This window comes from Archocentrus centrarchus, unplaced genomic scaffold (assembly GCF_007364275.1).
Source record: "Archocentrus centrarchus isolate MPI-CPG fArcCen1 unplaced genomic scaffold, fArcCen1 scaffold_50_ctg1, whole genome shotgun sequence".
Classification (NCBI taxonomy): domain Eukaryota; kingdom Metazoa; phylum Chordata; class Actinopteri; order Cichliformes; family Cichlidae; genus Archocentrus; species Archocentrus centrarchus.
Window position 1 is genome coordinate 1,405,612 of NW_022060273.1, and position 27,003 is coordinate 1,432,614.

Sequence of the window (27,003 nt, forward strand, 5' to 3'; positions counted from 1 at the left end):
CACACTGCTGTGGGACACAAATCAGACAGTGTGATTGTGTTGGTCACCTTGGCACAAATGGCACACCCAAGTGATCCCACAAGTGTTTAGTGGGGCTAAGGGCAGGATTGCAGGCAGGCCATTCCTTCCTCCCCGCTCCCAAAATCTAGTGGTAGTCTGTGATAAACCTGGCTCAGGGGGTGAGATTTGGCATCTTGGAGGATAGAGTTCAGGACCAGAATCCGGAGACAACCACTGGTTGGAGAATCTCATCTCAATAGCTCTCTGCATTGAGATTGCCTCCCGTGATGAGACTGACTGTCAGTGCTCGGGGTACCAGAAGTTTAAAACAACAGAATAAACAGTTTGGCATTGACAGAGAGGATTTGGCAATTTTTTCATGGATGCAACTTACAAATGTGTTTTCCTTAAAATGTGGCACCGACTAAGGGGAAATAAACAGGCTTTCCAGTGGTATAAGATTTGTTGCCAAGAAGCATTGTTACAACAAAGAAATTATCAACCACACATAAATTTCCTTTTTGTGCTGAGTTTAGTTGTTCAAATATCAAACAGTGTTCTTGTAAGTGAATCTTAACACATCATGTAAATATTGCCTTCAGCCAGTCATAGTGACATTTTCAGAGCGTAGCTCTTTAACTTACCTTAACTGTAACCTCAAATGCTGCACAAAATAAAATAAGCAGTTAGTAAAGCTAGTCCTTCTTTAATTGATGTTCATTTTTTTCTATCCTCACTGTTCACAGCAGTTTAATTATGTCCTCAGACACCCAGAATCCAACCAGCATGCCTCCAGTAAGCGAATGAAAGAAATATACTTGCATGAAAAAAAAATACATTAAATTAATTAAATTTTAATGTGCTATCTTTAAGCAAAGCTGCCATAAATATCTGGTGTATTGGCAGCAGTCATTTTTTGAATGCAGATCAGGAGAAAAACAGACACATCAATCATATTAAATGTACTGTCTTTTGACTGTTTCTTTACATTTTATATGCTGCACAATTCATTTAGGTCTTAAAGGTCTCCAAACCTTTAAAGGTTTAAAGGTCAGCTGCCCACATGACAGTCCATCTGTGGTCAGATTGGTGTGAATCCAATATGTGATTCTAAACTTTCATCTGCAGCCTTAAAGTGTGAATGTTGGCCTGAGAGCAGCTCCGTCATCTGTTTAACAGTAAAGTGTTGTGAATAAGGGATAACTTACTTGACAGGCCCATTGATGCAGCTGTATGTGTCTGGAACACAAAGCACTTGTGAAGCTCCTCCATTTCCCCACTGTGCACAAGCAGCCTTTTTGTGGGTGCTGCAGGCCGGGCGGATGCTCCTCTGGGTCTCTCCTCTTCTGTAATTACACACTTACAGAATCGCTTCCTCTACAGCCTGGGGGGCCATGAGAGGGGTCAGCAAAGGTGCTGGACAGTTATGAAGAGGCCGTTTCCTCACATCCCATGTAGTCTAGGGGCAGGCTTTGTTTGACAATACTGTCACAGCTCTCTGTGTTTATGTGTGTCTGTTTAGCCTCCCACAGACTTTTTCATCCAGCTCTGTTAAAGCTTCCACATAGTGCACAGAGGTCATCAACTTTCTGCAGAGCCAATCACTACAGACCTCCAAGCTTCATGTGGCCTTCAGAGTAGCTCAAGAACAATGTGTAGAGAGCTTCGTGGAATGGGTTTCTTGGCCCACTAGCTGCATCCAAGCCTGCAAAGCCTCAGATGCAGTGGTGTAAAGCACATGAAATATACTGTAAGTAAAGGTAGACCATCTTCACTGTTATGGAATTCTCATATAGATTTCCTTTCAAAGGTCACTGGGAATTCTCAGGCTGCCATTGATTGCTTTGTTGCCATTTCCATCCCTTATTATATTTCTGTGTTTTGTTTCAAATTAAAATGCCTCTATTTTACATGACAAAATGCAATTAATATGGTGATAACATTTTGAATGAAACCATATTTTCACACAGTCCAAAATGAACATAAATTTATTTGGTGTTTTTCTAACTTGACAAGAATTTATATTTTAAACTATTAGAAACAGATTTCATTTTTTTGCTAAATTTGTAACAGAGTTTTAAATATAAAAGAATTGCAAACCTAGATAGATGCACACTGTTTATAATCATTTAAGCATATTGTATAGGTGGGCATAAGTGATAATAGCAGAACTGAATTCTGAGAGTCAAATGTATGATAATATCATTGAGACACATTTGAAGACCCATTTGAATCAGCCTGTGAGCTGTGCTCCTTCACTCCATGGCAGACTTTGCTTCCTCTGCAGTAGCTGAATGCTTGTGTGGGCTGGCAGGAAACAGTGGAGGGGGGTGCTTCTCCTTAAAGACTGGATGAGACAAAATAAAATAAAGTGAATGTACAAAGGCTAAAGCACAGATACCTACAATAACTGGATGGAAATAACATTTGTACTGCTGCCACCAAGGCATGTTAAGCGTTTCACTGTGCTTTAGCGTGCAGAATCAACAGAAACATTAAACACAGATAAACATGCTGAATAATGCTGGCTGATAGTAGCTGATTACACACAGACATGTACTCATGTCTCATTAACCCTCTACTGCCCCTGGATGCTTTCTTAGAAATGATGGATGGGAAAGTATTTGTCCTTGTCTGTAATTAGGTGGCCAATTAACAGATCCAAGGTAGCAAGTTTTCATTCTTCCACTCACTCTCTCTCACACACACACACACACACACACACACACACACACACACACACACACACACACACACACTTGTATGATTCCTCACACACTGTTTCCTTTCACGTCCAGCAGAGAGAGATGTGTGTTCTCAAACCCAGACACTACTACCTCTCTTTCTCTCTCTGGCTTTGTCTGGCCTCCTTTTCTCTGTCCAGCCCAAAAAAAGACACGGAAAGAATTAAAAAACACCTACCCAGGATTCCCTGTTGGGCCAGTTCTTCTTCTATAGAAATCAGCCGGTTGTATTTTGTCATCCTCTCAGCACCACTCAGACCTCCCAGTTTGACATAGTCCAAGCCCAGACCCACAGCCTGAGGGAGAAGAAGAATAGCAGGAGCACACTGTGAGATACAAACTGGTGCTGAGGAGAGAAGTGTGATGTCACCAGCCAGGGACACTGTACCCATGAGCTTGTTGCAATGTTTAATCCCTTTGTGAAAGTGAAGTCAATCACAGTTGAGAAGGCTGACCTGAGGGGGAAAGACAAGTGGAAGTGAAGGCAGCTAAAAGTTATAGGATGCATTACAAGTTTTATCAAACACTGGCTTTATAAGTATGCCAAAATGCAAGTAATGATCACAATAACTATTAATTTATTTTCTTAATAAGGTTGACATATAGGTCAGGAAATCACCCACAGCAATATTTAATGTATTTACACTATTTTGTAATCTAAACAATTTAATATATTCAATATAATATCACAGAACATAACTCTGACTTACAAATAATAAAAGATGGCTTATTATACATTTATTATTGATTTAGGTGTCATGGTGGTTGCCTCACAGCAAGAAGGTCCTGGATTTGAATCTACCATCTGACCCCGGGGGCCTTTCTGTGTGGAATTTGCATGTCCTCTCCGGGTACTCACACTCAGGCTGTTAGCTAGGTTAACTGGAGATTCTAAATTGCATGTGAATGGTTGTCTGTCTCTCTTGTTTGCCCTGTGACTGACTGGAGACCTGTCCAGGGTGTACCCTGCCAATTGCACTATACCATCTGGTATAGGGTCTTGTCATGAACTGTTGCAGCTGGCAGAGTGAGGACCTCTAATCAGACACCAGAGACACGGGGGTAAACTCAAAACACAGCTTTAATGCTGGAGACAGGGTTGCAGAAACACAAAGGGAGCAAACTTTAACTGACTGACAGACTGAAAAACTGACTGAAGACCGCAGGACGAGCACCGATGACAATGACGCGACAAAGACTGACTGGAACACAGACAATATAAACACACTAGGTAACGAGGGGATTAGGAACACCTGGGAGGGAGACACAGGAAGGAAAATTAAACACACTACACTAGAAATCAGACAGTACCAAAATAAGACAGGAACTTACATGAATGAACAAAACCCAATACAAACTGGAAAACATAACAGGAGCTCAATGAAAACAGAAACCAAAAGAACTAAACACAAAATACTGGGCACACGACCCAGGGTCATGACAGGGTCTAGCCTGATGTGTTACCTGAGATACTACTTTGTTCCACAAGTCTGAGAGCAGCATGAATACATTCAGGGCTGCTCTCAGACTTCAAGTGCAGTGTGTAGTCCAGTGTCAGTCCTTGGATATTTTTTGTACAGTCCACAGGTCCAACAAGTAAAGAATGTACCACTTTTCACACTTTGCAGGGTTCTGTGTTGGGACCTACCTATCATTCACTATTTATGTGAACCTGTGGGACAAAGTCTAAATGCATCTGCCCATTTTTATGCAGATCACACAATTATTTATTGTTGTGCTCGTACCATCGACATGGTTTTCGAACACTCACAATTAGCTTTTGACAGAATCCAGTCACAGCTGTTTCAGCTCAGGTTGGTTTTAAATGCAGAAAAAAACAAGGTCATGTGGTTTCAAATAGAAAGAGGGTGCTAGCAGTACTTCCCTCTCGTATCATTTCAAGGCATTACTATTGAAACTGTGGCCTCATATAAATACTTAGGTATTGTGATCGATGAAAATCTTTCCTTTAAGTCACACATTGACCACTTGTTAAAGAAATCCGATAGAATCCGAGACTCAGAGCACAAATTCCATCTTGAACGGCAATTTAAAATAATAATGGATTAAAGAACAGGACGAACACAGTTACACCTACGTTATGCTAACGTAGCACATTCAGCTACATGACGCACAACGAACACGTGTTCGGTATTGTTACGTTGTAAACACACTTCCAAAGTCGGCGATATTCACAACAAAGGTCGTCTTTATTAACAGAAAAACGGCTGCTGTAGGCCACAGCCACGCCAACCACAACTACAACAGCGGAACAGCAACACACACACAGGCAAGCTCTCGGTCTTTTTCTCTCTCTCCATGCTGCCTTCACGAACCTCCCGAACAGTCCGAAATCCCACAACATCAACACGCTCTCTAACTAAGAGAATCGCTACAGTATGTTAACGTAACATTAAGTTATTCAGATAGCCATAGCATAAAGAACATACTAACAAGTTAACCAAAACCATCAATCCATTGAATTCTTCATCCTCGTGTCACTTCTAAACAATTCCGTACACTCCGTAGACGAAGCGCCGCTTCCTCTTCTGTGTCGCGTTAGTCAGACTCGTCGTCAGCTGCAGTTCCAATTATTCCAGCCTTTCTGAATCCCAACAGGATGGTTTGTCACTGAAGCCCATGTTTTCTTGATCCATCCAATGACTTCCAGGAAATTTGGGTGGCGCATTCTCCCAGTTGCCGTTAAGCTGTGCTCTCCATCCATCATCCACTGCGCCCACAGGTTACGCAAGACTGCCTTAAAGCTGCAGTTCACGGAGATGTCAAGTGGCTGGAGTATTTTGGTTCATGTGTTATAAATGTCACATATACGTCGCTCCAGAGTATAGGTCGCACCCCCAGCCAAACTATGAAAAAAAGTGCGACTTATACTCCGGAAAATACGGTACTCCTTTCTTATTTATTAGACAACATGTTACATAAGCAGTTTAGTCATAATCCGCTCTCTCTGGATTTATTCCATTCATTGCTCCATTAATTTGTACAGCGCCTGGAAGGAAGCATTTTATCCTTTTCTGCCCGTCTTCTTGGAATACATTACAGAAGGACATGCAGCTCTCCCAATGATTTCACTCAAACTTTAAAAGGCATATGAACGATTTTGTGAAATCATCACTGGTAACTTGTTCTTCTTTTAATATGACTGTGTAAACATTTGACATTTTAGTCACTATTTTATTGTTGTAAATTTGTTATGCTGGTTTGAAACAGGTCTCTCTTGCATATGAGACACTGAGTCTCATTAATAAAGCTTAAATAAAAAAACCCAAAAAAGATTAAGTTCCCAACCCTTATCCATTTTGTCATGATATAACTCTGAGCTTAACCAAAGGAAGACAATAGAAAAAAGATTGGAACGTTAGGGAAAAGACCAGGGAGAAAACAAGTAGATGGCCTCAGAACAGATTCAAACCCAAACACAGAAGTCATCGACTCAACGGGAGATAACCAGTGCTACTTAGGCAAGTAGGTAAGACTGAATGGGAAAAACATACTTCTTTTCCCCTTCAAGGTTTGGATGCTTCAAAGATGCAGTGCAGTGTCTAAATGTTCTCGCAATCTGGGGGGGCAGACTAGAGGGATGGCTTTGTAAATGTGAAAGGAAACATCTATGTACAAAAAAAAGTTAAAAGCTTTGTGTAGACAGGCAATCAGCAAAACTCTGTCCTGTTTGAGGTAAAGGAGGACTGCAAAGGTCAGAGCTACTAAAGGTTTATGGAAACTTGACTGAAGCAGCAGACAGATCTATAGAATGAATAAACAGCCTTCATATTGCAGTTCCTATGGTTCATTGCTCATTGTGGAATGGCAAAAGCAAATTACTATAAATGTGATGACGTCAGCTCTGTTCAGGTGTCAAAACTTTGAAGCTTTTCTCAATAAATACTGCATTTTTTGGAGGATCAGTTTACTGTAGCGTACACAAAAGTATTAAAAGTAAGTTAACACCTTATGCCTTCTTTTTCTGCCATCATCTAAGTCCCAAATGAGGAAATACACACTGAGCCAGGGTTGAAAACACACAGTAGAATATAGTTTTCTTTACTGAACACAGACACTTAAAGGAAAGTGAACTTAAGTGGTTTAATAAATTGGTAACCTCAGAAAAAAAACAGTGATTCCTGTAGCAGCAGATCAGACCTGCATGGAGGAATATGAGTATTCTTCCTCACCAATCTGCTACAGCTCATACAGATGATCTGTTGAGGGAGAATAGTGTTTGGGCTCCAACACTAAAACTTTTATTTTTTAACTATTATAGCTCAGTTACACTAGAGTAAACCTATTACACCAACCTCCTTGAAACCAAGAAAAATTGCCTGGTGATTATGTAATTTGATCACATTCTGCAATCAACTGCAACTAGTTGAGGCGACCAACTGGTCACCCCCAAAGGTTCAGAGTATAACACCTTCAACCTCTCATCTCACTTTGGTTTTGATCATAGAGCAAATTGCACAGGCAGCCTGGTGGGAGGCAACTCACTGTCTGACTCGGACTGACTGCAATCACTCTCAGACAGTCTTCCAAAGTTTGCAAATAATTGCCATGTAATTTGGAAATCCAGACAGATTTCCATTATGCTGCAAACAAGTCTGTGCCAGTGAACACAATGTGTCTGAAACTCATCTATGTGCATTAAGGGACTCGACTCAGCTAGTTGCCAACTTTTTGCATTGTGGTTATACTCCTATGTAAAAGCAAGGTTGCCGAGCAGCTATGTCATTTTGCAGCTAAATTCCCATCCTGCACCAACTACGTCACTATTTCTAGAGCAATTTCTATTTCAAATCTATGAGGTTCTGGCTGTACTCTGAATGTAAGTAGCTAATGTAAATTTCTGTTTGATGTGAAATTCTGCATAAGTAAGCAGTAAGCAACAGATTGGGCAACAGATTTGCAGTTTTCATTGATTTATCACAGTTATCACAAACAGATTGGATGTAATTGCCAACTTAAACCTATTAAGTTGCAAAACGATAGCATGCTGACTCAGTCTTATTGCTGTTTTACGGCTGCTTTGATGCATTAAAGTCAGTGTAAAGATGGCAACTGACAACAATTGACTGGAGATATAGTCCCTGTTCCCAAAGCAAACTAGCAAAATATTAGTCAAAGTAGGTGACAATGTTTGCCACCATGGTAACAACCCAGAATGAAGAGGGAAGAAGACTTACTATATCTGCCAAAGAACTGTCACTGCACGGCTCACTGCATGTAGTTCCCAGAACTACAGAACCTGTAGGTCAACGAGACACAAATAGACAGTAAGTAGCTATATTAATGCACCAAAAACAGTATTTTAGACTGACGCATAATCAGCTGAAATGACACTGGTATAGGCAGCTGCTTGACTCATATTTCAACATCAGCTGTTTTTTAACTATTAGACTAGCTCAGGTGTCTATTTCTATATGATAAATGGTTGCAGCTGTAACAACTGAAATGTCCCTCTGGGATCAATAAAGTATTTTGATTCTATTGGTTAGCACAGCACCAGCACTCATCCCTACCGCATCCTGCATGTGCTTTCTTTTTTGCTAGGTTAAAACTGGAGGTAAGGTTAGTTCTCCCAACAGAATCCTAGTTGCAATTTCTCAGAACACTCCCTTAAACTTGGCACCCTTCTGTTAAAGAAAGAAAAACCCACAATGGTCACTGAAATAACCTGAAACTGACAAAAGTAATAATAAATAAAAGTCACTGAAAACCAGACATTGCTTTTGAATTGTGGTTCAACAGATATTTTAATAATCTGTAATATTTTAAATAATAATCTTCAATATTTTAAAAAGAAACTATGAAACTGGAATGGACAAAAATGATGGTTGGCCTTAATATTTTGTTGAACAATTTTTTTGCGGCAGTCACTGCTGCATTTCTGTACCTCTCTTCGGCACCTGTTGACAATGTTTTGGCATGTCCCTTGTAAGCCAACCGCTCCAGCTGTCTCAGTTTGAGGGGCTCATAGAAGGCCACTTCAGAATAGTCCAATGTTTTGTCCTCAGCCATTCTTGGTTGTTTTTAGCTGTGTATTTTGGGTCATTATCCTGCTGGAGGACCCATGACCTGTGACTGAGAAAACAGCTTTCTGACACTGAGCAGTACATTTTGCTCCAGAATGGTTTGATAGTCTTGAGATTGTATGTACCCCACATAGATTCAAGACACCCTGTTCCAGATGCAGCAAACAACTCCAGAACATAACCGAGCCTCCTCCATGTTCTTTTCTTTGTATACTTCTATTTTGCATCTATGAACACAAAGCTGATGTGACTTGCCGAAAAGCTCCAGTTGTAGATTTGAGTTTGGTTTTCCTTTAAGAGTTTCATTTGTTGTTACATTTTCTGTTTTTTGCTATGTTATGGTTATGTGCTTCTAAATTCAGATAAAACTGAAGTTCTTGTACTCGGCCCCACAAATCTTAGAAACATGGTGTCAAACCAGATACTTACTCTGGATGGTATTACCTTTGGCCTCCAGTAACACTGTGAGAAATCTTGGAGTCATTTGTCCTTCAATGCACATATTAAACAAATATGTAGGATTGCTTTTATGCATTTGTGCAATATTTCTAAAATTAGAAACATCCTTTCTCAGAGTGATGCTGAAAAGCTAATTCATGCATTTATTACTTCTAGGCTGGACAATTGTAATTAATTATTTTCAGGCTGTCCCAAAAGCTCCCTGAAAAGCCTTCAGCTGATCCAAAATGCTGCAGCTAGAGTACTGACAGGGACTAGAAAGAGAGAGCAGATTTCTCCCATATTGGCTTCTCTTCATTGGCTCCCTGTTAAATCTAGAATAGAATTTAAAATCCTTCTCCTCACCTACAAGGTCTTGAATAATCAGGCACCATCTTATCTCAAAGACCTCATAGTACCATATCACCCCAATAGAGCACTTCGCTCTCAGACTGCTGGCTTACTTGTGGTTCCTAGGATACTTAAGAGTAGAATGGGAGGCAGAGCCTTCAGCTTTCAGGCCCCTCTTCTGTGGAACCAGCTCCCAGCTTGGATTCAGGAGACAGACACCCTCTCTATTTTTAAGATTAAGCTTAAAACCTTCCTTTTTGATCAAGCTTATAGTTAGGGCTGGATCAGGAGACCCTGAACCACCCCTTAGTTATGCTGCTATAGGCCTAGGCTGCTGGGGGGGTTCTTATGATGCACTGATGCTACTTTCCCACCACCGAAGAGCCGGTTCGTGTGCCAGTGCCCGTGCTGTTCCCATTGAACCGGCAAAACGCTTAAGAACGAACCTGCGTTCCCACCGCGTTTCTGTGAACCGCTCCTTTACGTATGAGTGTGGGCGGGTCCTCGTCTGGACACGCAAGCCGAAGCACACAAACGTGGAAGAACACGCTCCCCTTTCTTGTGCTGTAAATACGTTTTACAGTCCAAACCAAACTACTGCAGCATCTGTGTGCATTACAGAGGTAAACACAGCGATTAGAGCAAGACGACAAGTACACACTTTGTGTCCTTTTATCTGTGATATGAACTGATACAAAGCAGCAAGTTCAGCCTTAGAGCCCAACCTAATTCACAGCCGTGAAAATCGCTTCGCTTTTCTCATGTAATACACATGTAATATGGTAGAAAACTTGATGTTGAGACGGCAGAGTCACGCCCTTCTGCCGCTTTCGTCACGTGTTCTTGGTTCGAGACCAGCTAGTTTGTGGGGCCGGAATTGGACCTATTTTTCGGCCGAGCGCCGAGTGCTTTCGCGGTGGAAAACCCGCCAAACGGTTCAAATTAAGGCACCGGAACTCTGTTGGTGGGAAAGAGGCCTGAGTGTTTCTTTTCATTCACCTCTGTTTACTCTGCATTTAATAATTAGTTATTATTAATCTCTGTCTCTCTTTCACAGCATGTCTTTTGTCCAGTCTGACCACAGCGATCACATGACAATCTTCCATTAAGTCCAGCTTGACTCAAAGAGGGACAGATGGTCCGATCTGACACTGATGTACCTTGATCTTGGACTTCACCTCTAATCTGTGGAAGCTGTTTTGGGTTATTTGGTTACCATTCATATTATCTGTCTTTTCAATTTGTCAGCAATTTTCCTCTTGCAGCCGCGTTGGCTACAGTCCCGTGGACCTTAAACCTCTAACTAATGTGTACAGCTGTAGTCAGAGGAACATCAGGCTGCTTGGAGATGGTCTTGTAGCCTTTACCTTTAACATGCTTCTCAATAATTGTCTTCTCATCTCCTGAGACAGCTCTCTCTTTACCTTTTTGTGTGTTCAGTGTGGTACACACCATGATACCAAACAGCACTGTTGACTTTTCATCCTTTAAATAGGCAGACTGACTGACAACACATGTGATGCTAATTACAGGACACACCTTAGTTTAACACGTCCCTGTGGTCAACTTATTTTTAATCTTTTCCAGTGGTGTCATCATTTTTATCTAGGCCAGTTTCATTGTTTTTTTTGTTTGTTTTTTTTAAATAATTCTGTTGAACCATAATTCAAAAGCAATGTCTGATTTCCATTAGTTCGTTTTCAGTAAATTTTTATTCATTTTTTATTAATTTTGTCAGTTTTAAGTGAATTTTGTCAGTTTTAAGTGAATTTTGTCAGTGACCATTGTGGGTTTTTCTTTCTTTAACAGAAGGGTACCAACAATTTTGTCCACGTCTGTATACAGCATATTTTATCAGGCATTGATTTGTCATAAACTGTACTCTCTATGAAGTAAACATCAGTTAAGCCTTAGACTGATGACTGGTACGTCCACCTGATGTAAATCTGAATCAAATAAAGTCTTACTAAGCAAACAGGGCTGAGGCAGTAATTGTGACTACTATCATTCTGTTCTCCAACTGTTACCTTGTTGCTCTGATGCCATGTGGATCAGGTCACTGACTGTTGTCTCATTGATGTGTTTTAAGATATGACCTCCGACTCCTGGAAGGGGCGGGGCCTGTGACTTGTAGGAGATGTCACAGAGCAGTGAACATGAGTTTCCAAGCACACTGCTCAACTTCTCCCACTGGTCTCTGTCCTTATGATTCACAGACACAGGAACAAGAATACAAAGACATCATGAGAAACTGTATTTAGAGTAGACAAAGATTCTACACAGAGCCTTGATAGTAAATAATTCAGCATGTATCAAAGTTAACAGCTGCTTATGCAGAGTAAGATATGAGACTACTTGCATTGTACAATCGAGTGTGATGTTGAAAACAATTTTTTTTTCTTGTATTCAAAACATTGGGAGTGGCTGTGGCTCAGCAGGTAGAGGAGGTCGCATACCAATTGAAAGGCCGGTGGCTCTTTTAGTCTGCATGTCAAAGCATCCTTAGGCAAGATATTGAACCCTGAGTTGCCTCTGATGCATCCATCGGAGTGTGCGTGTCTGAATGTTAGGTTAAAAGTGCTTAGACATCAAAAGAAGCGCTTGTATGCGTGTGAATGGCACTTTGAGTGCTCAAATAGAAGAGAAAAGCACTATATAAGAAGTAGCAGTCTATTTATCATTTAACATGTATTTGTATTCAAGACAAGTAAATCCATAAAGGGGAGAATGGATGCAGTAAAACTAACCTGTTGCATATCTGCACGTTAGTACAGGCTGAAAAATGGCCATCTTTTAAACTTACCTCTCTCCTAAGTGGATCTATCAAAGCCACCACTGCAGGGTATTTGCTGATGAGGGTTTGGTACAGGTCCACTAACTCATCTGGAGACTTCAGAACTCCAGTTGCAACTTCATACTTCCCTTTAGACTGAGATTGCAAGATAATAAATCTCTTTTTTTTTTTAACACCTGTGCTTATACCATATATGCTTTTGAACAGTTCACGAGGTCATTATTTTTTATGAAAAATTTGACTAACTTTGGTCAACTTACATAGTCCATTAGTTCAGTAGCAGCACAGTTCACGGCTAAATGGATCTCTGTCCCCAGTGGAAGTTCAAGGTTGATGCAGGCTTCAGTGATCAGATCCAGAGGCTGCTCTGGCCGCTCGTACCTCACAGCCAGCGCTCCACTCTCACACACAAATGCGTCGTTAGCCTTGGAGCAAGCACATGGTTCACAACTGTTATAAATACTGTTATAAATACTACACACTAACATACACTCACGGGTGACTTTATTAGGTACACCTGCTTAGTAAAGCTAATTAGTCAAATGTTTAGTACAAACTCCCTGTATTTAGGCATGTAAACATGGCAAATAGGATTGTCTAAGGTTCAAACTGAGCATCAGAATTGAGAATAAAAGGTGATGTTAGTGAATTTCACCCTGGCATGATTTTTGGTAGTTGATTTTTACTGCACAGCAACCTTTAGGTTTTTCAGAGAATTGTTCAAGGAAAAACAGATGCAGTAAGCAGCCATTCTTTTAATAAAAAATGCCTTGTAGATTGGTCTGAGAAGAACAGCCAGGTTCATGCTGACAATAAGGCAGCAGTAACTAAAATGACCAACTTGTTTAAAAAGTGTAAGCAGATCATCAACGCAGCATGTCTGAATGCAAAACAAGTCCAACTTTGAAGCAGATGCACCACCACTGCAGCAAACCTCAAAGGATGGAGTGGAAAGTGAGGCTACAGTGAGCAAAAGACATAAAAATGCTGGCTGGTCTGTCCATCCCATTTTTGGCCAGTGTACTTATCTTTTGATAACTATTTTCAGCAGACAGTCACATCACAAAGCTCATATTGTATCGGTCTGTTGTCTTACTTGTGATACTTTACTGTTGAGAAATGGACTCCATATCACCAGACATCAATCCAACAAAGCATTTTGGAATTGAAGAATGGCATCTTGATTCAGCAACATCAATGTGATACTATCATGTTAATATAGATTAATACCTCTGAATACTTCCAGTACCTTGCTGAATCTCTGGCACAAATAACTGAAACCATTCTGAGGGCAGATGTACCAGTGATGTGTGGTAAAAGTATTTTTTTTTATTTCACCTGTGGTCTTTGGATATATTTGGATATTTTTGCTGATGAGTACTTTAGTTGAAGCTACATGTGACAAGTATACAATAATCCTGTACATCTGAATTAGACTGTGCTGATTGCATGGTTATTAAAAGTTAAATGTGTTGAACTTCCACTCTACACTGTTCACTTTATGAATGTAAGTTCCAGGGGTCATTCAACAGTGTTGGACACATTTCTGTGTATAAAATGAAATGCAGCATAAACCATTAAAAGGTAAGTAGGGGAAGTATTGAATGATTTAATAAGCATTTTTATATATCTTTAGCTATGCAAAGATACATTAATTTCAACAATGAACATTGAATGGAACTCTCCTTTATATCTTTTAGGAAAGCTCAGTAACAGAAAAAGCTCTGAATCCTGCCTCCACTTTCTGCATTCTCTGCACTCATACAATCTGCTTGAATTCAGCTCCTACTCTCAAAATTAATAAATAGCAGTGTCCCTCACCCCGGCATTTGTCAAAGTGTTCATTATTCTCATCATCTCCTTCTGTAAATCGAGAGTCATTGTGATGATCTGTAGAAGAAGTTCAAATTTCAGTGTGTTTTATAAACTATAGTGTGAGTATAAAGAAACCAAGGTGACCTATCAATAATATACTGCATCAAAACAGCAACAAAGGAAGCAAAGTAATGTACACACTAACACTAACTTAAAACTGTGAGCTAGTCTATGGCAGATGACAATAGTAAGAAGTGAGTCAAAGATTTCTGTTTTGTACTTGTTTGACTTGTTGTCCCACTTTGGGGATCAGGATCACTTCCTCCAGTAAATTCAGTTTTCCCAGAGAGGTCTTTCCACAGGTGAGCAATGTCACCAAGGACACAGGGATGTGAAACTGTGTTGGAGCCTGAACAAAATGATTATAACATCATTATAAGTTGCTTCCAGTGCGGTGTTGCTGTTGTTAGTGTATAATATCTATTATGTGTTTTCATTATCAGACCTCTTGGTTCTTTAGAGCTGCTATGTATTTGTACAGACAGATGCCCTGTATCTGTGCCCCACTTTTGGCCACAGCCAACGACACTGAGCCAATGGCCAAGCTTCCACGCACAACTGGTTCTGGTGGCTCTGCTGGAGGAACCTGCTTCTCCACAATATTACTCTTTTTTCCTGTAATACAAGAAAAATCACAAGAGAGAGTTACAAACTGGAACACAAAAGGAGTTTGGAGGCACATTTTAGGCAGGCAGCTTGTGCAGGGACATAGCTCTCAAAGAAACTTAATTTATGGCAGAATTCCCCAAGAGAAAAAAAATAGTAGGAGACATAATAACTTCAGTGGTGGTGGTGGTGGTGGTGGGGGGGGGGGGGGGGGGGGGGGGGGCAGTCAGCAAACTTTTTTTTAAGTTTTTTTTATTTTTATCAGAGTTGACTGGTGATGATATACATACAGAATTTATGATGCAGTGACCACAAAAATTAAAGTTCATTAAGGTAATATTTTTTAAAAAGTGCCCAAGTAAGTACCCAGAGTTGATTTAAGATGGATGGGCAGTTACAAGACTTGCAAAGAACTTTGATTTCATTCATCCCACACAGAGGAGCTCCTGTTTAAAGCAAAAGAAAGTATGAGCACACAGACTGCGTTTAAAGGACATGCAGACTGTTGGTTGACAGGAAGGAGTTAGGATGGGATGGATGGAGGATCCACTGCTGCGACCCCTAAATGGAGGAGCCAAAAGAAGAAAAACTGGGTGTGACATGTAAAATACACTGTAAACCCAGATTTTGATTCCACTTAAAAATATTGAGTTCATATTACTTAAAATTGCCTAGAATGTGAACATTATTTGTTAATGCTGAGTAGACTGTACTTTTTGATAGTCTATCTTATTGTAATCATGTGTTTGAGTTCAAACAACTTAATATCATCAGGTTTTGCACCTGCTAAAAATACCAGTTTTAACAGACTGGCTTAATGCTAACCTACATGGTGGCATGATGGTTAGCAGTGCTACCTCACAGGTAAAATGCCTTCTAGAAGGTCTGGGTTCAATTCCGGCTTGGCCCCGGCCTCTCGCTGTTTGGAATAGTAGTAGTGTTTTTGTTCACAACGCTCTCTCGTATAGTTTTTTATTGTTCCATGGACAAATGTTATTGGTAAATGTTAATGTACCAGTGTTCAGCAGGGCTGAGTTTTGTCATGTTTATTTACCAAATTTAAACAGACACAGTTCAACACTGTAAAAAATATCTGTGTTACTGGGCAGCATGGTGGTGTGGGGGTTAGCACTGCTGCCTCACAGCTAGAATAGCTATCTGATAGTCTGGGTTCAATTCCACCTTAGCCTGGGACTCATGTATGTTCTCCCTGTGTCTGTGTGGGTTTCCTCCCACGATCTGAAGACATGCAGTTACTGGGGTTAGGTTAATTGGTCTCTGTAAATTGCCCACAGGTGTGAATGGTTGTCTGTGTCAGACCTGCAAGGTTGGTGACCTGTACGGGGTGTACCCTGCATCTTACTGCCTTGTCAGCTGGGATGGGCTCCAGCCCCCACCACCCCCACACAACCATGAAAAGGATAGGGGGATTGACTGATCAAAAGACATTTTATTTTTTCATGAACTATAAAATTTAAGTTTGGTCAATTAGAACATACAATTTAGTTCAATTGGATATGGAGTAGTGCTTACTTAACAGGCTGAGTTAAATGAACTGTTTCATTACTTAAAAAATTTAAGGCAACGAGTTACTTTGGTTTTTTAAGTAGATTCAACTTATCCGGGTTTACAGTGTAATCATTATTTTTATCTCAAAGTGAATCAGCAAAGAAGAGCAAGAGAGAGAGACACAGACAGAAATTAAACTAATTAACAGGCTTTTTCACTCACTATGAGTATTGCCTAATGAGCACCAGTATATCTAATAATGAAAGGAAAGCTCTCTAATAACAACAATGGACAAAATATTAAATGCTCTTTGTGGCGGTCATGCATATTATGCAAATTATGTGTCCCTCTTAATATGTGCAGTTATGGTCAAAAGTTTACATACACTCATCATAGACATCAATGTCACAGTAACTTTGAGCTTTTATTGATTTCTTTGAGGTGTTCTTTTTCCAGGGTGGAATGATTGTGCAGCATGCATCTTTAAAGTCTTTAAAAAAAAACAAGAATTGGATGCACAAGTTTGAATTTATTTTGGATTTTCTCTAATCCACACAGGATCAAAAGAATACACAGAGGGTCAAAAATATACATACACCCTCACTAATATTTGGTTAAATGTCATTTAGCAAGTTGTACCATGACCAGATGCTTTTGTTAGCCATCAACAAGCTTCTAGCATCATTCTGGCTGGATATTTGACTACTCTACTTGGCAGAATTGGTAGAGTTCATTTAAATTGATGGCTTTTCTGGTACGGACTCAATTTTTAAGCTTTTAAGTATCCAGCCAGAATTATGTCAGAAGAATGTTGATGTTTACCTAAAGCATCTGATTGAGGTGGAACTTGCTAAGGGACATTTAACCAAATATTAGTGTGTGTATATCCCAAACATTAGGCAGTACTGTACAGGACTTGCCACTCACCTACCTTTATTAATGATCTTCTTGTCTTTAGTCTGTGGAGGTGATGGAGAATGAGCCATCTCAGGTTCACTGCGAAGTTCCTGTTTCTCCCTGTTCCAGATGTCTTTTTCCTCCAAGAAGCGAGCCATGAAGAAAGTGCTACACCATTCAATAAACAAAATAAAATTTTGGTATAATAGAAGCAGCAAGACCTAAACTCGACTGATTCCTAATGTAAACTCTCAAAAGAGTGAAATGACATGTAACAGTAAATGTGTATGTGTAAGTGTGTCAAACATATTTGTGGTACAGCTGATCTCTACTGACACTGTCTCAGGTAAACCTCACTTATAAAATTCTATGGTTAGTGTAATATTATCTACAACCTACTTAAAGGTATAGTGTGGATAATCTCAAAGCTAGATATCTGTCGATTACAGTCAACTAAACTCTGTTTTCTTACCAATTCAAATGATAATCATAGCTACGGTGGCCGCTGTAGGACAAACCCGTTTAAAAAAAAAGGAAGAAAAAACATCCAGTCCAGTATAGTCTATTTCTTCAAGAGTCGTGTTAGCGTTGAAAATATTCATAAATTGTATTCAGTGATTTAGGTAAGATTCAGGTAAACTCTCTGGCACAACCTTTATGTAAAATAAGGAGAGGTATTCTTATGTGTGTGCATTTTATCGCTAACATCACCTGACATGGTTGCAAAAAATGGAAGGTAATATTGGCAAAATATTTTTCTAACATTGTAAAAATGGACTGCTCAAAAAAAAGTTAAAGGGACACATTGAAAACCCATCAGATCTCAATGGGAAAAAAAAAAAAACATTCTGGATATCTATACTGATATGGACTGGGTAATGTGTTAGGAACTGAAGGATGCTGTGTTTGATAGAAATGAAAATTATCAACCTACAGAGGGCTAAATTCAAAGACACCCTGAACATTAAAGTGAAACAATGATGCCTCAGGCTAGTCCATTTTGCCTAGATTCCATCACAGCAACTCCAAATGGTACTAGTAGTTTGTATTGCCCTCACATCCTTGTATGCATGCCTGGCAATGTTGGAGCATGCTCCTAATGAAATGACAGATGTGTCTTTTTTTTTTTTTTGTCTTGTGTCTTTGGGGATCTCCTCCCAGATCTGGAAAAGGGCATCACTGAGCATCTGGACAGTCTAAGGTGCAACCTGGTGCATCGGAAGGACTGAAACATAAAATCTCAGAGGCATTCTATTGGATTTAATTCAGATGAGCATGGGGGCCAGTCAGTGTATCGATTGCTTCATACTACAGGAACCGTCTACATACTCCTGCCACATGAGGCCAGGCATTGTCATGCGCCAGACCCAACTCCACCATCATAGGGTCTGACAATGGGTCCAAGGATTCCATCCGGATACCTAGTAAGGATGCAATTGCCTAGCCTATAAAGGTCTGTGTGAACCTTGGTGAATATGCCTCCCCAGACCATCACTGGCCGCCACCAAACCGGTCATGCTGAATGATGTTGCAGGCAGCATAACATTCTCCATGGCTTCTCCAGACCCTTGCATGTCTGTCACATGCAGGCTTCTAGCAAGCAGTTGATCACCCGGTGCTGCACCAATTTCATGGGGTTCACTATTGGAATTCTTTGCTATCACTGCCATTAGCACACCTGCACACTCCGAGCACTCCATCCTGTCGCCAGTATTTTTTTCTCTGACTAGATCGCTGTACTATAGTATTATTTCACCCTAATTTGCAATCTACATCTGGGCATGGCCAGTTTCATTCACAATGTGCACACATGATTTTGCAAAGTCCTGTTCACACTTGATTTTGTGGGGCTACAGAAAGCAAAATGGCAACCAACTGGGCGCCATGGTGCCAGGGAGTGAGCACAGGACCCACTACAGGACATCGGGCCTTCAGGCCACCCTGATGAAGTCTGTTTCTGATTGTTTGGTAAGAGACATTCACACCAGTGTCCTGTTGGAGGTCATTTGTAGGGCTCTGGCAGTGCTCATTCTGTTCTTCCTTGCACAGGAGCAGATACGAGTCCTGCTTATGTTTTAAGAACCTTCTATGGCCCTGTCCAGCTCTCCTAAAGTAACTGCCTGTCTCCTGGAATATCTTCAGACTGTGTTGGGAGACACAGCAAACCTTCTGGCAATGTCATGTATTGATGTGGCATGCTGGAGAAGTTGGACTACCTGTGCATCCGCTGCAGGGGTCCAGATATCACCTCATGCTACCAGTAGCCAGAAAAGATGAGGAGGGAAAAAATGTCACTGGCCTCCACATGTAAAACCACTCCTGTTTTGGGGGTTGTCTCATTGTTGCCCCTCTAGTGCACGAGTTAACAACCCCCTCTGCTACTTAACTGACCAGATCAATATCCCAAAATTTAATGTACTTGATACTATACTCTGATTAAAAAGCTTTTCTTAATTTTTTTGAGCAGTATATATGCCTGATTTTATTAGTTCAGCATAGGGTACATCTTTTTTTCTTCCTCCTTGAGCACAGCCAGATATCAGCAGTGGTTAGAGGTAGAGGAAGTGGAAGATGGAGAAGTAGAGGGAGTCCTCCTCTGCCTTTGCCAATCTATGTATGTGGTTGGTCTCCTGCCATACTTTTAAAAAAGCCCCCCCCCCCCCCCCCCCCCCCCCAAAAAAACAGACAAGCAACTGTACCTTTAAACAGTATTAGTTCACACAGGCATATATGCAGATTCATATAGCTTGTTTTGAATCCTAATATTTCTGACACCATGATGACTCTATGTCACATTACTCTTTCCAGAATAAAGCAAAGTCATCAGCCTAAACTACAAGTGGTTAATACAATGTAAATAACATGATACATGCATTGTTGGCCTTAGTGTATATGATCAGTCACATGATTTCAATGTGACTTATTTCTGAAATGAAAAAATGAATGTAGCAATATGAAATGTTAGCATGGATGTAGCCTAATTTTAAATCCATTACAAGGCAAGCAGTTCAAATATGTCACTGATGTAATTACTTGCCAATAAATGACTGACAATTGATTCATTGACAAAGCTGGCCATGCTTGTTTGTGCTTTTGGCATTCATTATGTTACTGAATGATGATGCATCAAGCTTTTTTACTGTTTCATGAGACATAATGTAAAAGCAATGTGTAAGAGGAGCTCCGTGCTTCATGAGGATATAATGTAACCATACAGAACACAGAGCAGGAAGAAGTATGATGTAGTAGTTCAGCCTACAATGACTATATTTAACCCAAACAGATTTTAATGTACAATCACTACATTTATATTTTTGTTATTTTGTTATTTATAATGTGGCAGGTTCCATTTTAGATTAATGTCAACTCTTATTAGCTAGAGTAGCTTGATGACTGAAAATTTGATTTATAGCATTTTTCATGTACAATTATAGGCCCTCCCATGATACACTGTTCCGCAGTGCTTGATTAGGGAGTAGAAGAAACAGGTCCACCAAATATGACATTAGGAAATATTTTGGGTATTTACTCTTATTTGTTAATAAGTTTTGCAATTAGAGTTTTTGTTATCTTCATTTCCTGTTGAATTTTGTGTCTGGGGTTTTTGCTTTTTTTGTCTTTGCGTTTTCCTGTCTTGTAATTGTCTGCCTTGCCCTAAATGTGTCCATCTGTATCTATGCATACATGCCTGTCATTGCCATTGTCAGATTGCCTGTTTGCCTACCTGTGTTAATTTGCTGAGTTTTAAGTTTCTATTGCTCCTCTTTCCCTCACTTTTAGGGATTATTTACCTTTTAGATTTTTTCTGTCTCCATTGTTCAGTGTCTTTAGTTCTAAGTTTCATTAAACAAATCTTTTCGTTGCTGTTTGTGCCACATTTCTTTTTGTACTACGTTACATGACACAGCTACAAATGACTTTACAACAAGGTGTGGGGAATAAATAATGTACAATAAAAATGATTGTTAAACAATCCCAAACTCTCAGTTTGTGGGGTAACTAACTTAACTAAAAAAATACACAGGCACTACCTGAGTATATGGTCAATTTCTGACTGGTCACACGGATTTTGGTCCTTCAGCATGCTGTTCAGAGGTTCATTGATCCACTGTACAGCAGTCATCACATGTTCAGTCCTCTCTTGACTCTCAGAGTTCCAGTTCAGTGAAGACTCCTTAGGGACCAAGTGGCTGGAGACAGCAGCTGAGGACATGCTCTAACACCAAAAGAACGAAGGATTACTTTAGAAGGGTGAAAAAGGTTAAAGTTGCTATGTTGCGGGGTAATTACGTCTCAATATAAAGTGCTAAAAAAATGACATAAACTGCTTTTTCCTGTTATTTGGTGCCATATAAAATTGAACTGAATGATATGACTGATTAGCAAAACACCCTGGTGCTCTCAACATCCTGCACTAAAAAAACAAATCCTTATGACTAGGGCTGCAACGATTCATCGATTAACTCGATTAAATCGATTCTAAAAATTTATCGACACAAATTTACTGTGTCGATGCTTCGTTTAAACTCTGCAGCGCTCAGCTGTCTCGGTGTAAGCGGCGCTCCGCACTAGCATTAGCAGCATTAGTGCTGACGTTTTTTTGTGGGTTTATTGGGGGCTGGCAAACCAACATAGAACTGCATTACCGCCACCTACTGGACTGGAGTGTGAATCACTCACGTATACACAAGCACACATTCTAAAAAGCTCTCCGTCGCTGCGATGGATTTCATTTAACACAGAGTGGATCATCACTAGAGTTGCCACCTGTCTCGTAAAATACAGAACCCCGTATGTTACGGGACTCCGGGGAATACGGCTCCGTAACATGCGGGGTTCCGTACTTTACGGGACGGGTGGCAACTGTCGCTGACATGCATTTCCACGCCTCCACTGCTCTCTGTGTGTCTGTGTGTGTTGTGCTCGCTGAGAATTTCAGCTGCTATTTTTGTCTTTACTTCAGCTGTAGCTACCAGAACTGGTTTGCTAGCGAGCGCGGGCCATTAGCACTAGCGATGGTTCGGTACCGGAAGGCCCCCCAGGACCGAGGGGCTCCTTCAAAATATTTTTTATACTTTAATCCCTTATTAGTGACTAAATATAGACCTGCAGTAGAAACGTATTTTCGAGAATGCTTGTGAATACAAAGCATTACACCATTACTCACACATGCGCCATGGCTCCCGCAGCCACTAGTTTTTCAAAACACTCATAGCAGGCAGCGGTTTTAACTGCGCAAGCGCAAAGAGGCGAAGCTGTGACGGCGAGCTCAAGTAGTGAAAAAGGAAACGTTTTTCCAGCGTCCAAAACAGCAGCTTTTTCTTTTAGTAACCACCATTAAATCTGTGAAACAGCTGGAGGTCCTTCATCAAGCACCTGATCAGCAAGTGTTAAGGTGAAGAAAAGAGAACTTTGTAGCTGCTCCATTCACCGCTGTTTGTTCACATGGCGAGAAACTGCATTATGGAAGTTAAAATATGCAGATAAACTGTTAATAAAAAAAGTATTTCTTATCCGATTACTCGATTAATCGCTGGAATAATCGATAGAATACTCGATTACTAAAATAATCGTTTTATGCAGCCCTACTTATGAGTTAGGGTATGTTTGTGCAGAAGTATTAAGAAAACGTGATAAAAAGAAGAAGCCCTCAGGTCTGGGTACAGGGAACTGATGGTGCAGCACGATCTAAGTGAAGGTGAAAAATGCAACAACTCTTATAGGTGGAAGCTGGAGGCCCAACTTCAGCAGAGAAACACGAGGGATGTGTGGAGTAGAATGAAGAAAATCACTGGGTTTAAGTGGACAGCATGGCAAGAGCAAATGAGCAGAACAATTTTTTCAACAAGTTTGGTTCACAGCCCACTACTGCCTCCTCTACCACACACCCTGGGTTCCACACACCCTGACTACTTTCGGTGATTTTGCACTGCTCCCCCAAGTAAATCTGTGTATCAGAGCTACCTGACAGATGTGAGATACCATGTGAGATTGGGCAGCGTCCTCTGTGATTTGGTCACACACAGTACAGGAGTTACTTTAAAATTCTGTTTTGCTTTGTTCTTTTCTTTTTTTATTTTATTTTACTTGTTTTTCAACTACTGCAAAAAAAAAAAAGAAAGAATTTCCCAAATATGGAATATATAAATTATTTATTCTTATTTGTACTTGTTTTATAGAACCTTGCATTTAATTAATACTCTCCGAGCATAAACTTTGAGTGCAGACTGTGATAAGTCAAAATACCTATGCTGGAACTGCTCTTCTGAAACACTCACTTCTGCCTGACTAGCTGCTAGCAGTATGGTTTTGAGGGAGTTTAATACCTGCTTCAACCATCTTATTTCACTCACAACAGCTCTCCACCCCCTCTTTCTCACACTACCTTCTTCTGCCATTATCCATTACTGTTGCTGACAACTGACAACATGCCCCTTCTTGACAGACAGGATACAGTATGCGAGATTGGGCAGTACTCTGTCTGAGCTGTGTACACAGCTGTTTATATGCAGTTTACATGATAAAAATAAGCTGATTTGTTCTTGGAAAAAACAAGACATAAAAAAAAAAAATCTTAGAATAAGATGATGGGACCCCCTTCTACACGCCATTTGTAGATTTTTGATAATCTTTGACAATTTCAATTCAATTCAGTTTTATTTAGTGAAGAGAGAAGCTGAGGTGTCAATCTGATCACCACCTGGTGGTTAGTTGGATCAGGTGGCGGGGAGGATGCTGGATGGACCCGGCGTGCCTAAACATATCGTGAGGGTGTGCTGGGAATGCCTGGCAGAAGCCCCAGCTCGCGACATCTTTAACTCCCGCCTCTGGCAGAACAGCATTCCAAGGGAGGCTGAGGGCATTGAGTCCGAATGGACCATGTTCCGCACCTCCATTGTAGAGGCTGCCGATCAGAGATGTGGCTGCAAGGTGGTTGATGCCTGTCGTGGTGGTAATCCCCAAACCAGATGTTGGTCATCAGAGGTGAAGGGAGCCATCAAGCTGAAAAAGGAGTCCTATCGGGTTTGGTTAGCCCGCGGGACTCCAGAGGCAGCTGACGGGTACCGGCAGGGCAAGCGGAACGCGGCTTGGGCGGTGGCTGAAGCAAAAACTGGGGTGTGGGAGGAGTTCGGTGAGGCCTCACTGAACTGCCGGATTGCCTCAAGGCAATTCTGGCAAAATGTCAGGTGATTCAGGAGGGGAAAGCGGTGCTCTACTCACACGGTCTTTAATGCGGGTGGAGTGCTGCTGACTTCAACTGAGGCTATAGTCAGGCAGTGAAAAATCATCAAGGGCATTACATTGGGCACAGGCGGTTATTAGTGCTAATGATGATCTTTCTTATGCAGAGTTTTTGAACAAGTTCAAGTGCATGTTTGTAAAAGGGGATAGCTGTGACCAAGCAGCCCAGCGCATGTTTAACCTACGACAGGGCAAACGGCGTGTGTCGGATTATGGTAAATGGACTAGTTCTTATATAGAGCTTTTCTACTCAGATATGAGCACTCAAAGCGCTTATACAACACATTCACCCCATGCACACGCATTCATACAAGCACTTCCACGATTAATTAATTAACCTAAGTGCTTTAATCGTCTAACATTCACTCACATTCATACTCCGAGGGAAAGGTCGGAGAGCAACTTGGGGTTAAGTATCTTGCCCAAGGATACATTGGCACGCAGCCTGCAGTAGCCAGGAATTGAACCACTGACCTTCCAATCAGTAGGTGACCTGCTCTACCTACTGAGCTACAGCCACCCCAGGATTATGCCATTCTGGACTTCTGGATTCTAGCTGAGGAGACAGGTTGGGGGGTAAAAGCCTTACGGGGGGCCTTCCTCAATGGCCTCGCGGACTACATCATGATGAACTGGCAACTAAGGAACTTCCGTCTTCTCTAGATCAGTTGGCAGCAATATGCACCAAATTAGATGACCGCGTCCATGAGCGGCGCAAACAATCGCGCCCCAGACCCAAAAATCCTCACGCTCAGCCTATCCCTTCTGATGAACTGATGGCCGCAGGGCCATCTCTTGAGAATGAAGTCGAAGCCATGCAACTTGGCTGCGCACACCTCACCCCGGAAGAATGTAGTCACAGGCTGGCAGCTGGTGAGTGCCTTTACTGTAGTGAAGTGGGTCACTTTCTTTCCTCCTGCCCACGGCCAAAACCATATTACTGATATCCTTTTGTATTAAAAAACACCATTTTCTCTTAGACTCTCAGACCTACTTGTTCTATCTTTCTAGCACTATCAGGCTATATTTCTAATGTTCTGAATTCAAATTCTGTAGCTGCCACACCTGCCACTTTCAGGAAGAGGTCTATCAGTAACAGCAAGAAGTAGCCAATGGGACAGCTCATTCAGTAGACTACAAGACTGCCATACTGCCAAAGCAATGATTTTAAAGACAAATTCTCAGCACAGATGTTGTTTGTAACCTTAGTCCTTAGTTTTAAGAACTAATGGTGTTAAGTAAAAGTCCTAATACATTCCTATTAACATTGAAATGGAAAAGGTCATAGATCATAGTCTGCATTCTGATTGCTACTTTCTTTGGTCTCACATCCTGACCCCCAACTTATTCTTTCCATCTAAAAGACCTTTCATTTCAAACCTTTATTCCAGCACTAATGAATCACACATCCTTTGTCAAACCTTTATGCTCAATCTCAACATTGAATACTTGTACTGAAAAGTATATCCCAATCTATAGTCAAAGCAGTTAAGAAAGCTATAAATTCACCAGTTAAAAGACAGAATGAAACAAATGGCTTTTACCTTTTCCTTGTTGCAGACAATACAGTAGACCTCTGTCTCAACAGAAAGTTGTCCTCTTGCATCATAAACCTTCCTTCCCTTCAATCTGCTGATTCTTGGTGGTGCCGAGAGGTTTGTAAAGTAATCTGCCTGAAAAAACATGTGTCACTATGATTCTCTTATTTGAGCCAGAGTGGCATTATTAAAGGCTGGTCTTGAAGCATTATTTTTCCTAGTTGCAGTCAATGACAAAGTACACTGTTATACAACATGCATTGAAAACTTGTAAAAAGAAATGTAAATTACATTTTGAATACACCCGAAAAATCAACAGATTGACATTTTGAATGCAGAGTGAGACAGCCAGATTCTTTTAAATAAATGCATGCATACAAAATGAATCTTGTAGCAGAACTGGAATTTGTGGTTGTAATTTTTTTTACAGAACCACATATCCACAGTGTACCTACCTGTGTAAGAATGCATATACATCCACATAACTTTAATGTTATAAGGTTAAAAGACTATCTTAGAAAGTGTTGGGGGTGGGGGTCTGATGCCCACATAGCATTCTATAAAGCTGAATACACACAGTGCTGAGAAACATGACATACAGTATTAGGCAGAATTTATAAATACTGTACTGCTCCTCAACATAAATATCATTTAAGAAGAGCATTGAATAAGCCTTTGAGTGTTTGCCAAAACCTTATGGCATGATAATTCTGTCAGGGCTATAGGACTAACATTTGTGACAGGACTTGCTCTTATAGGCCTTTGATATCTGACAGCACAAAAACAGCTGAGGGAATAAAATGAAGCAGAGGCCTATGTTCAATAAGGAACATCTGAAATCACTCATCTGCATTCTTTTCCAGGTATTTTGCCACTCCTCTATTTGACATCACCTCCACCTTCAACGAGCCAATCAACCTCTGCTCAGCATGCTTTAAATATCACTGCTTACCTGTCATTCT

The 27,003-nt window shown here is 40.7% G+C and overlaps 1 protein-coding gene across 3 annotated transcripts in view; it reads right to left on the reverse strand.

Moving 5' to 3' along the window:
• Window positions 1-2,068: 2,068 nt before the first annotated feature.
• The window catches only part of eno4 (enolase 4), a 33,151-nt gene continuing 8,216 nt past the window's right edge, over window positions 2,069-27,003 (reverse strand). The window contains exons 2-13 of one of the 3 annotated variants that reach the window (XM_030725257.1): window positions 26,048-26,176; window positions 21,293-21,477; window positions 17,296-17,429; window positions 14,695-14,864; window positions 14,470-14,598; window positions 14,196-14,264; window positions 12,635-12,799; window positions 12,384-12,509; window positions 11,608-11,782; window positions 7,943-8,004; window positions 2,923-3,040; window positions 2,069-2,347 (exon numbers count right to left, since the gene is read on the reverse strand). In XM_030725257.1, coding sequence (XP_030581117.1) covers window positions 2,256-2,347; window positions 2,923-3,040; window positions 7,943-8,004; window positions 11,608-11,782; window positions 12,384-12,509; window positions 12,635-12,799; window positions 14,196-14,264; window positions 14,470-14,598; window positions 14,695-14,864; window positions 17,296-17,429; window positions 21,293-21,477; window positions 26,048-26,176 — 1,554 coding nt within the window. In that variant the 3' untranslated portion in view covers window positions 2,069-2,255. The remainder of the gene's footprint in view (window positions 2,348-2,922; window positions 3,041-7,942; window positions 8,005-11,607; window positions 11,783-12,383; window positions 12,510-12,634; window positions 12,800-14,195; window positions 14,265-14,469; window positions 14,599-14,694; window positions 14,865-17,295; window positions 17,430-21,292; window positions 21,478-26,047; window positions 26,177-27,003) is intronic. The other 2 variants (XM_030725258.1, XM_030725259.1) reach the window with 2 other exon arrangements.